The 14,623-nt window shown below is 40.7% G+C and overlaps 2 protein-coding genes across 2 annotated transcripts; both read right to left on the reverse strand.

Moving 5' to 3' along the window:
• Positions 1-17: 17 nt before the first annotated feature.
• LOC119745077 (bile acid-CoA:amino acid N-acyltransferase-like) lies at positions 18-5,172 on the reverse strand. Its single transcript, XM_038221299.1, has 7 exons — positions 4,944-5,172; positions 4,376-4,639; positions 3,540-3,709; positions 2,866-2,979; positions 975-1,063; positions 290-389; positions 18-29 (listed from the first exon to the last, which is right to left on the reverse strand). The coding sequence occupies exons 1-7, from the start codon at positions 5,152-5,154 to the stop codon at positions 18-20; spliced, it is 960 nt and encodes a 319-aa protein (XP_038077227.1). The 5' UTR covers positions 5,155-5,172.
• Positions 5,173-9,325: 4,153 nt separating this feature from the next.
• LOC119745936 (bis(5'-nucleosyl)-tetraphosphatase [asymmetrical]-like) lies at positions 9,326-14,248 on the reverse strand. Its single transcript, XM_038222639.1, has 2 exons — positions 14,083-14,248; positions 9,326-12,617 (listed from the first exon to the last, which is right to left on the reverse strand). The coding sequence occupies exons 1-2, from the start codon at positions 14,204-14,206 to the stop codon at positions 12,307-12,309; spliced, it is 435 nt and encodes a 144-aa protein (XP_038078567.1). The 5' UTR covers positions 14,207-14,248; the 3' UTR covers positions 9,326-12,306.
• Between the last annotated feature and the right edge of the window lie 375 nt (positions 14,249-14,623).

A 14,623-nucleotide genomic window follows, 5' to 3' on the forward strand; every position in this document is an offset into this window, starting at 1 on the left:
GGACCAAAGTCGAGTGCTTAAAGGAACAGCTGCAACCAAGCCATCATGCAATAAATCACAAATCAAACATAAGTCAATCGCAAGTCATCCAGTGTCAAGTTAAACTGTTTGTTGGCATGTTAAGAATTTTATATGGTCACTCAGAAAAAGAGGCAGTAATTGGAAATCTTGACCAAATATGAGGCTTATTGAAATTGGATCTTAAATGTTTTGTTAACCTCATACATTGACCTTGTCTATCTACTGGCGACAATATTAGTTGGGCCTCAATGAAATTTGTTGTTCGTACCTCAATGAATTCTTTGTCTTTGATGTCTCGGGCCGCGGGCCATCCTGTCAACGGGTGAAGAACGCCCTCATCGTCAAATGTAGTAGCCTCAGTATCAAACCTGACATAACGACAGACATTGACCTCCATTGATAGACCATGAAAGAATTATTAGACACAACATTTCACGTGTGCATTACTACTGTGCAATCATATCTTCAGATGCGTTTGTGACATTTTTGAGAATTGTAAAGGGGTTAATTGGTGAATGTTACCTGGAATGAAGCAATATCACAGTCAAACGATGTGAGAGATTATGAAAGTGAGGTTTAAAGACTTGATATTTGTTACATTACATGTATGTCAAGAATACACTAGTAAAAGTTTTAGACCGTCATTTTGCCTCTGAAGGCGATTTGTGGATCGATGATTTGTAGATGTGCTAGAGAGATTATAACCCAAAACTTAAAAGTTTCACCGTTCGCCCGGGGCCGATCCGTTTCAAAAATTACATCGTCGTTGTAAGGGGAAGACTTGCATGCACGTTTAAAAAAAATTCTATGCTTCAGAAAAGTTGCCCAGAAGAGTCTGTTTTTACAGAACATATCATCTTTGGTAAATACATTTCTTCTCACTCACCTGCAGCAGCAAAGCTTTTTTTTTATTTTAAGGTAAAAGGTAAAATGTCACCAAGGGAGCATCTTACCATACGAAGGGTAGTGCCTTCCCTCTGTAGTTGAGTGTGACATTCGGCATGAATGGCGGGCAAGACACGAACGCCGTAGCCTTAATAAGCTGTGGGGAGAACAAAACAAGCACCAAGAGTGAATGTTAGTATTGAGTCTTGCTCTTCACCGACGTACGTATACGCACTGGTCATCAGTGGCGCACCCAGGGGGCGGCCTCGGGGGGGGGGGGGCTTGAGCCCCCCGCCCCCCCCCCCAAGAGGTGTAGAAAAAATATATATATTTTTGGGGGTAATTTTTTTAGTCCCATGATTTTACCTTGGTGATGTATGTGGCCTATTTTCGAGTAGTATAATAGGGGTGTAAGTGGCGCCACCAACGTCAAAATAGTCCCCCCCCCCCCCGAAAAAAACCTCCATTTTTTTCAGCGGCCCAAAATGTTGGGCAACTTTTTTTGAAAAAAAAAATGTTAGCCCCCCCCCCCCAAAAAAAAACCCCCAAATCCTGGGTGCGCCACTGCTGGTCATACTCAAGAGGTGGCCGAGATCAGGCAAGAGGAGAAACCCACGAGCTGTCTCGGGTGGGACCCGAACCAACGACCTCCTGTTTACAAGTGCTGACCGAAGAGGTCCACGTAGCCAATATATGTTGCCCAAGACGGATGAGGATTCCTCCCTTGGTATTCCAAGGGGTGTACCGTTCCAGGCAAAACGGCTGTTGCAAACTATGGTGGAATTTTCTATAATTTGTTTGGCCGCCGATGGAAGAAAAAATGCTCAGTGTACTATTAAACATAGAAACTATAAAGTTATGCTCATTTTATCATAGGAAATGTGTATTGACCTTCATGATATCTATGGACAAGGCATCATTATGTTTGAAATATTAATAACGGTAAAATTGGTAGTGGTAGGCTATCAGCTTCAGTCCAAAAATTGGGCCACCGGTATCAAGTGATTGAAAGGAGCAATGTTCATAGTGATTTTTGGCAAGGTATGCACATCTAGAGTTGGAAAATGTGTTATATCTTTGCAGTGTGAGCGGTGGCAGTTTTTTTGGGTGTCATCACTTTATTAATTTTTTTTCAAAATGGCCGCCAATATGCTTGTTACCGGATTAATTATATGTGGTAACAAGCATGTTTTGGCCGCCATTTTTTTTTTAAGTGATAGCACCCAAAAAGCTGCCACAGCTGCAATGCTATCACATTTTCCAACTACAGGGGTGCATACCTTGCCAAAAATCACAATGAGCATTATTCCCCTCATTTGATACCGACCAAACCCCCAGGCTGATAGCCTATGGGTTTTATGAGCGATTTTTGTTTCGGGGGGGGGGGGGTGGATAGCGTTTTCAAAGTTAACTACCTGATGCACTTCACATTCATATTGACAGAGTTGCATTTACCTGCCATCTTTGAGGCGTTCTGTTATGTTAATCCATTCACAATGAATGCATGAAGTCTGCGTGTGCTTATCCCTGTTGAACAAAAGCAGACACCTCAAAGATGGCGGCAGTGCAAACAATCTACAATGGCAGGGAGACCAAATCAATTCACATTGACGTCTCGTTTGGCAAAATGTATCCCTACCACTGATCTCTGTTATGGATAGCGCTTCTGGCCGTGGGGGTGAAGTCACTGGACGCCATTTTCACACTCCCTTCGGCAACGTAAAAGTATATGCAAAGTCATAAATACTGTGGGCAAAATGAATAAACACAATCAAAATCCAAAATCGCTTCCTAAACTGTTATAATTCCGCGCTTTTTATATGCGGATTCGTGCGTTGTGGGGCTTTTGAGGGAGCTACAAAATGGCCGGCGCGTGTGAGCGAGGGCGTCACGGTCTTGTGCACACGCATATGGTCGAAGCGCCATCCAGTTAGTATAATAGAGATCAGTGATCCCTACCTGCGGGTATTTGATAGCTAAATGAAGTCCTATGGACCCTCCCATCGACGATGCTACAATCCCTATACCTCCAGGCTGGACATACGATTGGGCTGCGAACCACTTTAACGCCTCCTGTGAGAAACAATCACAGCATAGAAAACAAATTCACAATCAGCCTCCGGGGAAAAATCATGCTCGTGTTATTTTTATATTTCTGAAAAATTGTAAAAACTTTCGTGAAAAGTCGATCAGTACTGTTGCCCGATAATTGGTAAATTCTTTGAAAAACTTCCCACGGCTCAAGTGTTGGTAAATTCGATTAACATTTTTTTTTCTAAACTTTTGGGAACATTTTGCTCGCAGTTGTGTTTTTTGTAGCAAACATTCGGCACGAACATGAGCAGCAATTGACAATATAAGTAGTGCCATCAAAGTACAAAGCCATATTCCAGCTTTATGTGTGTTTTTAATTGATTTCATATTGAAACAAAGTACTCGCACAATCAAAGTAAATACTTTTAAATTGAAAAGAAAAAACACATTTTTTTTATTTCACTTTAAATGTGAACTTTAACACGTGTTTCTTTTTAAAGTAGGCTTAGTATTTTTAAGTCGTCCTCAGTTCAACTTGCGCTTTGCTTGGGAACGAGGTTAAATCGTGGCTTCAACAAAATGTTGATGTGAATGGTCACCTCGAAATATTCAAAGTCGACATTGAGCATAGTCTCCGATAAGTCTTCGTAGGCGAAGATGGGCAGAGCGTAGCTCGCGTAGCCACGGGAGGCTAGCAAAGCAGCACGGAACTCCATCAATCCCCCAGCCGTACCGAACATGTCCAGAACGGCGGGAAATGGTCCTGGCCCTTGACAAGATAGACAAAAAAAAACAGAGATCAGTGTTTTAAATGGAAAGGAAATGTATTTGTATTAATAGTGGAAATCGAGGACAAAAACGAGGAAACTCCCTTGGGGACATTTACGTATTGAGGACAGTCCTCGATTGAAAAACGTACAAAACCATTGAGAGGAAACACATGACTGAGAAAAGACCTTTGTTATTTAAGGACCTGTTGTCATGTGAGGACAGTCCTCGATTGGAAAAGGTATACAAGACCAATGAGATGTAACACATGAGTATAAACCCTTTCTCCGATTAAGGACTTGTATCCGAGTGAGGACAGTCCTGATGATTTAAAAAGGTATACAAAACGTACCAATGAGGGCCTCAACAAATTGAGGACGAGTGACCTAGTGAGCACACTCATTGAATGGAAGAGGTACGTGTGCAAAACCAATGAGGTGACCTATGAGAAACGTCTTTTTTTCTAACTTAGGACCTGTAGCCACGCGAGGACAGTCCTTGATTGAGAGAGGCGTATGAAACCAATGAGAGCTGACACATGAGGAAACCCCTTTCTATCTGAGTACCTGTAGCCGTCCTCGATCAGAAAACTTTTCAGTATGGGTTCACCATGTAGCCATAAAGGCCAGAAATGATGGACAATGCACAAGTCGATCAGGAAACCGACCTTTCGGTTTGTAAACAACCCCTCGTATGAAATCATGGCCGGTCAGCTTGATACGGTCGACATCAGTCTCTCGCATGTACCACTTGTGAGCCACGGCTACGTGGATGGGCTCGTCCGTGGCTAGCTGGGTCTCGTCAAGATGGCCGCGATGTAGGGACAGTATAACCACTACGGGCTTGTCAGGGTGCTTCTTGGCGAAACGGATACCAAGCTGTTGACCTGGGCAGGGCTGGAGGCTCCAGAACAGGCCCATGGGCTCAACACCTGTAGAGAGGATCTTCAAATTAAAGTGGGCTTGGCTTAATAAATAGTTTATCAAGATGATTCAGCTAATTTATACAGCCATAATTACCATTCATCTGCATCTTAATTGGAGCCAAAAAAAAACACTTTGCTACACCACCCCCTCCCCCTGCTCTGTCAAAAATGTATTTGTTTCATAAAAAAAATCCTTTAAAATAATGCGAACGATCCCCCCTGGGGGGGGGGGCGAATGCACATGCACTTCCAAACTAGTATTATCTCCCACCCGTCCCTTGACCCCACCCCTGATTTTTAAAACTCTCACCACTGTATGTGCCTCCGATCGAGGGATCCTTGTCGAGTGAAACACGGCCGTCCTCGTCGGCTATGAGGTGAGCCCAGCCCTGGAATCTCTTGGTGATCTCCGTCACGTGTGAGCGGACGGTGACGGGACAATGCGACGCTAGCCCGGCCACTGAGATGACCACTCGCTCGTCCATCAGGCTGGAACTCGGACTGACGCTAATAGTTGCCATGAGAAAGTCTCAAGGGAGCTAGAGCTAGGGGAAAAACAGGTCTGTGATAAAGTACAACTTGAGCGAAGCCCCCGTGTACGGCGTAACGCAGCCCTGCTGTTTCTTTCCGTGTTGTCCTTGAACGGTCTTTGGCCTTGCGGTTGATTGGTTCAACAAAAGGATAATTTAAAGTTTGAACGGCAACGAGTACTAATGGCTGTGATTTATCGATGTGATCAAGTAAGGTACACATATCAACGTGCAGTGATCTGTTTACAAATATCACATTTGTCAGTTATTTTTCAGTGCGAGGAGCGATAACAGCTGAAGTTCATGGGCATGGAGTACCGGTTCACTATTTTTAGGTTAGCAGTATCGGACGGTGTTGATTTTTGCCCCAACAACCCATCCCTCTTAGTAAAGACCCGCATGCATGGGCGTCGAGACTGGGAGGGGGCGCTTGCCCCCCCCCCCCCGAAAAAGCCAAACAAAAGACATCAAAGACACCATATTCTCCCAAATGTTCCCCTATCTGCCCCACTATTTGCAAAAGTTACCTTGTTAAGCATTGTAAAATACAAGAGCCAAAAATAGATGTTTTTATTTGGAACATGTTATCTTAATGTTTGTGTTTGCATTGCTATAAATAAACGGGTGTATTTGAAAAAAATGATGGAGTTCAGCATACATCATAATTGGGGCTTTTTCGAAACGTAGGATCGATCTCCGAATGCGGCGTCGGAAGAATTGAGGTCCCTGACTTGGAAAACCCAGACTTTATGCATCTTCGAGCTCGTTCTGCTTAAATAATCAAACATTATAAAATGAGGTCACCAAAAAAACCCATAAATCAGTGTATTCCTGTAAAATTGTATTGGATACTGAATTCTGATATCGATGAAACCGAAGCTGGAGCGAAGTCGAGGTTTTGAAAACACCACGTAAACAAGAGCAGTCCCCACCTGCCAATCAAAAGCTTTACTGTCTCACTTCCGACCAATAGGAATCAATCTCGACGCTGAGTGCGTGACCTAGTCAGCCGGTTTCATTTCGGTATCTCTCCTCGTTTAAAGAAAATAGGCCGGACTGTTTTATCAGAATGTGATAATTTTATTTGGTCAAATATAAATTTGTCTAATAGTTTTTGCGAACACAGCATAAAGGTTTAAGATGAGTTGAAACTGTGTTGAAATAATTTAGTTTCGGTTGATTTGGTAAGAATTTCCAGCCGCGTATGAACATTATCTGCAGGTCTCATCATCGCCGTGTAAAACGAATATCTATAGCCTTATCACTGGCTACTTTCTGTGAATGTGATTAAGCGCGAGCAAGTTTGCTGTGGTGCTCAAAATTCAGAACGAATACGGAATAGACTGCACTCTTCTTTTGCCCACACATAAAATAACAATTTTCAGCGGATTGTTCGAATGAATATATCTCACTACCTCGATGGAAACAATGTGAGAAAAACTTCCACGTGGAGTGTGGTTTTCGGTAGAGTATTTCGTTGGGAAACTAGGCGAGCTTCAACGGTGTGCCTACGGCCGGCCGCGAGAGAGTCGGCTGTGCGGACGGCTAACGATGGATCAAGCTGCAGTCGGATATTTCCAAGATGGCGTTGCCGCTGCTCTTTGGAATTTATGCACTCCAATTTCTGCACTGACGTCTCAGACTTCTTACCCTGCATGGCCGTGAGTTTAACTGTATATGGAACAGAAACTTTAACTGAGTTTTCCAGTGAACTTTGTGGAAAATGAACCCCGGCCGGGGTTCCACCCTGTCGCTGTTTTCTTGAAATTCGCAGTAGGCCTACTCCAAGTTACACTACTCAGTTCTCTGACTTCTGTCCATGGAATTGTCGTGAGCGCAATACTAACTAAACTTTAACTTAAACTTACCACGGACTTTGAGGAAACGAACCTAAACCGTCATTAACTCTAAAATTGTAGTTGTTTTGTCCGGGGCATACTCAATGTACCGTACATGACATGGCACAGTCTTGTCTAAAAAGCGACGAACCCTTTATACAAGATTTGAATCAAGAAACTGAGATAAATAGGCTTACATTAGTTGAACTGTGAACTAAAACTGTGAAACAGTTCACACTCCAGTGTCCTGGATTTTTTGTGTCACAGTGGAATTTATCATGTGGACAAGTAGAGAATTCGTCATTTGGTAAGTCAAAGACAATTTCTGAGGTAAGTGAAAACTTATTCCAGAAAATTATTGTGTATCAGTTTCATACTTGCTTGTTCTATTTGTAAAAAGACCCCCCCCTCCCATGTATGAAATTGTTATGTCCAGATTTATAGTGTCTCTCTTTACTTGTAACCGTTGCAAATTCCATAAAAAATAACGGGTCATAGTTGAAAAATTTACTCCGAGTCTGCCCCCTCTCACTTACAAATACACATTTTAGGAATAGCTGGGTATCCTTTTCAAAGTTGCCGTTCTATTTGTATTTTTCTAGTGTCTACTTGCAATATTTTGTGAAATGTTACAAAATGTACTGGTATGTATGGGGCTAAGGCCCCCTATTGGTGGAAAGTGTACTCCGAGTCTGCCCAATTTTTCACGTTCAAATTGATCTAGGTCTAGGCTAAGAAACTGGGCTAGCCTCCATGTTTCAAAACAAATTTTCTGTGATCCCTTGTAAATTAAAGTAATGTTATTGTTGACAGGACAAATGCGCATGTTTTTCCTACTTTCTCCCTGTACAATTTTCCCCTTTATTTACAAAATGTTTGTCCATATTTCGAGTTTGTTCCTGTACTTTTTCCTTCAAAAAAGAATGAAAAGGTTATGATTGGAAAACGTACTCCGAGTCTGTCCTAGGCTATTATGCAATTTAAAATTATTAGGTTCCGAGATTTAAAAAAAATGTTATGTGGTAGTTTTTGTTTCAGTCGACATGACTCAACGTATTAACCCGAGTTTGCTCCTAAATTCCATTCTAAAATTAATAGCCTCCGAGCTTTAAAAACCTCTGATGCAGGCTAGATTTAGTTGGCTCTGAGCATCAAATAATTTCCTCCGCATCCAAAATTTAATGTGCTTGTCTAATTGAATAGAGGTATTTCACCCGAAGTTTGTCCCTCTTTTACATTCCAATATTAATTGACTCCCAGGTAAGAACCTATTTTCTATAGCCAAGTCAATGTTTGTGGTCGGCTTGACGCAAGGTATTGATTTTTCTCCCTGTGGTATTGTATGGAGTAGATGTAAGAGATTAACACCTGTGAATTCCTTATAAGTCGTCTGTGGCCCGAGCCATATATAAAAAAAAGTTGTATGACCTCTAACCCCCAAGTCGGCACGTGCCGCTGATTGATGCGCGTACAGGTCCATTGTTCTTCTGGGTGAAGTTATGTGGCAGCTGGCACGCGCTATATCTCTGAAATATTCCTCTGCATTGTGCCCGGCCTGGGTACACGTAATTGACAGATTCTCCACGCGCTTGTCAAAGTTGACAAGTCGCCTTCAAGTCTAATGTTTTTATATGAAACTGGAGATTGAGAACAAAATTCAAGACAAAAGCTTGCATCTCTTGAACCAAGTCAAGTGTAACATGTAGCCAAGCACTCATTCACTGTATTTCACCCTCGTCACAAGAAAAATCGGGACAACGATATTTTTAAAATGACTCCAGTTTCTCCTTGAAGACAATAATGTCTCTTCCCCATCAAGCATGAAGTATATAAGCCTAGTTGCAAGAAATGTAATCTTTACATTTGCTGGAAAGTCCTCCTCAAGTTTTTCATTTTCAACAGACTAATTCGTCGCAACAATATCCTTTCCGTGGACAAACGAAAGTGACGGTGGTCTATATAAAGGGGTTTAAATTTACTCTCTTTCAGAAAACAAAACTTCTCCTTGTCAAAGATAATTGATGGCGCTCAAGAAAAAATATCGAAACCGGCCAGGGCATTTAATACCTCCACAAGTTCAAAACCACTTGATGCCATTTTTTCTGACCCCTTTTATGGGCGGGGCCATGACATTAAAAAGTGCTTCGCGCGAAAAATATTCCGATAATTTTACTATTCTGTTTAGCTTTTGGACAGCTCACCCAAGTGCTACATCACGAGAACAGTAACAACCTCCTCACACCGCAACACCCCCCTTAACAAAAACTCCCCCCCCCCCCTTAACAAAAAACACACACATTACCACAAATCTACAAAATGCAGAATTCGGTGAACAGACATGTTTTCCCAAATGCATTTATTTCTTAACTTTATAACCATCTACATTATTATACGTACACTTCAATCCTAGGATGCCTTGTTGCATTTTTTTAATCTTTAATTCAGCCAATATTTTCATGTTTTTTTCTCCAGTGAGAGATAAGCTACTCCGCAATGCAAGATGATTTGAAACACATTTTAAAGTTAAAATCGTCAAAACCTAACATGGGCTATTGAAACTCATGAGCACCCATTTAATACCTTGTACCTTTCTTTTTGTGTGTTCTACTGTTGCGATTAATTTCGTGCAAACATTCGAAACACAGCCAAAATATTCTGAAACAGCCAACTCAACAGAAGTAAATAATAGTACCAAGCATCCTGTGCCTGCAATCATTGCCCCTAGTATGCTGTCATTTTTCAAATTTTAATTTGATGCCAGTGATGGGCAATGGTATAGGCATGACATAATTGGCTGATAATTCCGGCAAATTTGTGGCAGCTTAGCAAATTTCAGAATTTCGGGCCTTGTGCAGCTGCTGTATCGTGAAACCCCTCTACACTTATTTTCCATTACCATTCCTAGGCCTACCCTTCAAAAGGTGACAATGGCCACATTGTTTGTATACATTATGTTAATATCTACATAGCACACTTTTTGTTTTAATAGAACACAAAACTGTTAAGAATTTGCATATATCAGACTTTGAATATACTGTTTGACATTAATCTAGGTCGTTATAAATCTGTGAAAGCCACACCAATATGTAGTAAGAACATGACTAATGATCGAAGAGAAATGACAAATCCTTTAGATATTACATGTATATAAAATGGAAGAATACACATACACAATGAATGTGTTACATATTCTAGAAATTAGAACATCTCTTGAAGAAACCAAGTGAATATTGTATGCATCCTCTCACGGACTACATATAGTTTGTTTGCACTGCAGCCATCTTTGAAGTGTGCATCTTTTGTTCAACAGGGATTACACATGAGGAGACCCAGTGTTCATTCATTGTTAATGAATTGACGTAACAAATCACACCTCCAATATGGCATCTGAATGCAATCCATCTATACAGCGAGTGTAAAATATTTTGGTAATGGGCAAAACCGAGTATCAAAAAAAATGTTTCTTCTCGAAATGTGTTTTCCATAAGGAAACTATATGGAGAAATACAAGTAAGCTCCTTAAAAATACGATATCTTTAACAGCTGCGTTTTTACTCTTTCGTGTTCCTGTATTCTTTTAACTAATCTTGAGCATTGATCTTGGTCACCACTATTAGATAAAACGTAGTAAAGATCAATTTCCTAATCCGTCATTGCATGCTGATTTAAAAAAAAACACTGATATGCCACAATGGCGAGATGGGTGTTCCAACTAAAAAGTAACCAGGATTTGTAGGTATACAGATGTGATAAAGAAATAAAACCTTCACAATGGTTGCTGATCTATAGTTAGATTTGATACTGAACTTTGTGAGATTCTCTTCATCAGGCATGCAACTGTGAAGTCACAAAAAAAGAGGAAATTCAAATTTTTTGAAGACTTTGTACAGTGTTTTTCTATTTTCAATGGCACACTTGGGAAGTACAAAAAGAGGAAATCAGCTGATCCGAGGAAAAGTTACATGCCTGCTTCATGAAATACACAAATTTATTCTATCAAATTTCATTGCACTTTTCTTAAATCAGGAAAATGAAATATACATGATGCAAAACCACTACATATAGACATGATAGAAGGGAAATCAGTAAAATTGTAACTGTGGCAAAAGCAGTGTACATAGCCTAGAGTATACTTTTATCAAGCAGCATTATTTGTTTGACAAGACATGAACCAAAGAAGGAAAAAAAATCACTGTTTCATATCGTTCAACTCTTGTAGTTTAGTGAGTCAGTCTGACAGTAGCACACAATTGTGCTTGGGGTTTATGATGTCATAATGACATCGTAATGACTTTATCTGGTAAAAACAACAAAGGTTTATTGTATTTCATACAGTAACATTCGTCATTGCGTTGTTCATTTGTACTGTAATATTCTCCAGAAAATCTAAGAACTTCAAACTTACTTTTGAGAATAGCCTGAAGCTGAATTTTGCAAAATTTGGTACAAATTCTAAAGTACTATTTCAAAGTAACAACATCTAAAAACTGGGTGTACTTATGGAGAATTTTGAAATTTATCATTTTTTCATCCGTGTAACTTGAAGAAAAAAAAAGCCATTCAGCAGAAATTAAGTTTACATTTTTTTTGGATTCTGGGAATCCTGATAATATGACTGTATCAGACCAAAAATTAAGCTTAAACCATTTAATATATGTTTTTCAATAAATTATTTAGATAATTTAGTCTTTAAAAAAGGTTGGCACAAAGAATTATTAAATTAAATATTTAGGTACATGTATTTAAATCAATACGTGATTTAGTTGGAAGCATGATCCATGAATTACCACTGACATTAACATGTTGGGTAAAAACAAAAACTCCCAAATCAATTTTTTTTAAAAGATGTACTCCCCGTGTTAAGGAAATTACTCAATGGTAAACTACAATGTGGGATGATTTGTTTTTATTCAGTCCATGTCTCATTCAAAAGTGAATAGGCCTACATGTTTCTTGTTTATTGCTAGAAGAAAAACCTTTTTTTTTTCAGGATGAAACTTTAAAATACCAAGGACAGTACACCTTTAAGTATTTGTTACGAATATCTTTCAAATTAAACAGTAGTTAAGTAATTGCACCTGCTCCAAGAAAAGTATGTTCGTGTTTCCCAACTCCGATTTAAAGGATTTTCAAAACTTATTTTCGGTGGGAGGTAATTCACAATGACATGAAAAAGTTTAAAACAACTTTCTAAATGTATCTTCAAATCACACACTCACACACTAAGACTGATAAAAAAATGGTAAAATCAGGAAGTAGTATTGGTAGGAGGTTATCTATCTTGGCGTTTACTCGCTGACTGATGTCATTGGTTGATGTACTTTTCCGCCTCCTCCAACATGCCTTTGGTGTCCCTGTACTTAGCAATCGCTCTGGCTTTCGCCACGCCCAGCCACTTGTAAGCTTGGTGCTCATTGGATAAAACCACTGGGGTGCCACAGTCCTTCATCTGGGCCAGCCAAAAGACAACCTCCTTGGGTTTGGCTTTCTTGGTCTGGTACCGGATTGTCCAGCAGATATCCTTATGAATATTCAGGTGCTCTGGCAGAAGCCCCGCCTCCTCTGCTGTTTCTCGGAGGGCAGTCTCGTAGACGGTTTCGCCGGGATCAACGTGACCTTTAAATTGGGGGTTGAAAATTGAAGGAAAGGAAAAAAAATGGTCAAGAGGATTAGGAATCGGTGTTGTTTTCTGTTGGAAGTTTTGGGCTTAAAGGGATATTACGGCCTGGAATGCAGCCGATTGGGCTACATAATGCACTTTAAACGAAATTAGTGTAACTTGAAGGAGCTTAAGTTAAGTAGCATCTTAACAGTCCATCCACACCACAATCCTCTAAAAACGGGGCTGAAATGCATGACTGAATTTTTTTTGGGGCTGCAGTGTAGTGCCAGTGGACTCTGTAAACGCAACTGTCACGTAGACATGGTACATGTGCTTTACGTAGCGTCGTCAACATGCATGACATGGACGGATAGATCATGCACTGGTTGAAAGTAGTTGCAACGTAGGCCTACATTGTATTTTTCATCGCATGAACATGCTGAACCGAATTCGGCCTAGGCCATGTATGTAGGCCTACCTGATTTACGCGTTACATGCAAAAACGTACGACCGAAGTGGTCGAAGTTTGAGTGGGTTAAACAAATAGCATGTGGATGCGTAGCTTGAGTGACTCCAGCTGACATGCTCATATTCATTCACATGTAGCGCTGGAGGAAGGCCTGTGCGTTTCCATGTGGTAGCAAGAGACCCTAAAAAAATGGCCTCTCCCAAAAATTGTTCATTTTCACCTCTAATATCCCACCCCAGAGTTCACACACATACCTCATACATTCAGCAGTTATTTACGAAGCCTAATGATCGATTTGAAACAAGACCAACAAAAAAAAGTGAAAAATCTTGACGATTTTGGTGGCTTGTCCGTAAAATACGCCTGTTCCAACGTCTGTCTTCCATTTTGTTTTGCTAATTATATTAATGTATGCATCACGTGATGACATAAAAAAAATCGGCGCGCACGATGTATTTGGGTACCACACCGCTTTCAGGCGCCGCAAGTGAGTTCAATTTTCGTCTGGTGCGTTGCCGTGGAGAGCATTCTCGTCTTGCTTTCCGCGACAACGCACCAGACGAAAATTGAACTCACTTGCGGCGCCTGAAAGCGGTGTGGTACCCACATACATCGCGCGCGCCGATTTTTTGATGTCATCATCACGTGATGCATACATTAATATAATTAGCAAAACAAAATGGAATACAGCCGTTGGAACAGGCGTATTTTTACGGACAAGCCACCGAAATCGTCAAGATTTTTCACTTTTTTTTTGTTGGTCTTGTTTCAAATCGATCATTAGGCTTCGTAAATGACTGCTGAAATTATGAGGTATGTGGGTGAACTCTGGGGTGGGATATTAGAGGTGAAAATGAACAATTTTTGGAGAGGCCATTTTTTTAGGGTCTCTTGCTACCACATGGAAACGCACAGGCCTTCCTCCAGCGCTACATGTGAATGAATATGAGCATGTCAGCTGGAGTCACTCAAGCTAGTGGATGCGAATGTAGCTTGAAATTATAACTGACCTTTCGGCGGTGCCCAGCTCGTGTGATTACTCGATTTCTGAAGCATCAGATACTGTACTTCCTGCTTAAACTTGCGGAAAACAAGCAATCCTCCAGCTTTAATAATGTCCACGGACGCCATCATGAAGTACGCCCTCTAATGTTGGCACTATCGCAAAAAGTACCTGATCGTTCGCGAGCGAGCGAGGGCGCTGCAATGGTGTAGTGGTGTTGTTTCACACGTGTGGCTTACGGTACGCCGGTCCTCGCTTTCCCGCCTTTAAAACTCAAAAGTCTTCTGAATTCGTGTATTTTTTTTTCACCTCTGTAAAATTGCACCCAATTAAGAAAGTATTTCAGGAAAAGGGTCGAAAGGCCCCCCTCGATGCTCGATCCCAAATTCGACACTGATGGATCAAATACTTGAAATTGTAGGTGTAGGCCTATTCATGTAATTGTAACTTTGAAAATGAAATATTCAAGTATTTTCACTGTTTCATATTTTTTAACTCCTTGTCCGCAAACCTATCCATAGCAGTGCCGCATTTGTACGAAACTTGTT

The sequence above is a fragment of the Patiria miniata genome, unplaced genomic scaffold (assembly GCF_015706575.1).
Source record: "Patiria miniata isolate m_02_andy unplaced genomic scaffold, ASM1570657v1 HiC_scaffold_7, whole genome shotgun sequence".
In the NCBI taxonomy this organism is placed as follows: Eukaryota; Metazoa; Echinodermata; class Asteroidea; order Valvatida; family Asterinidae; genus Patiria; species Patiria miniata.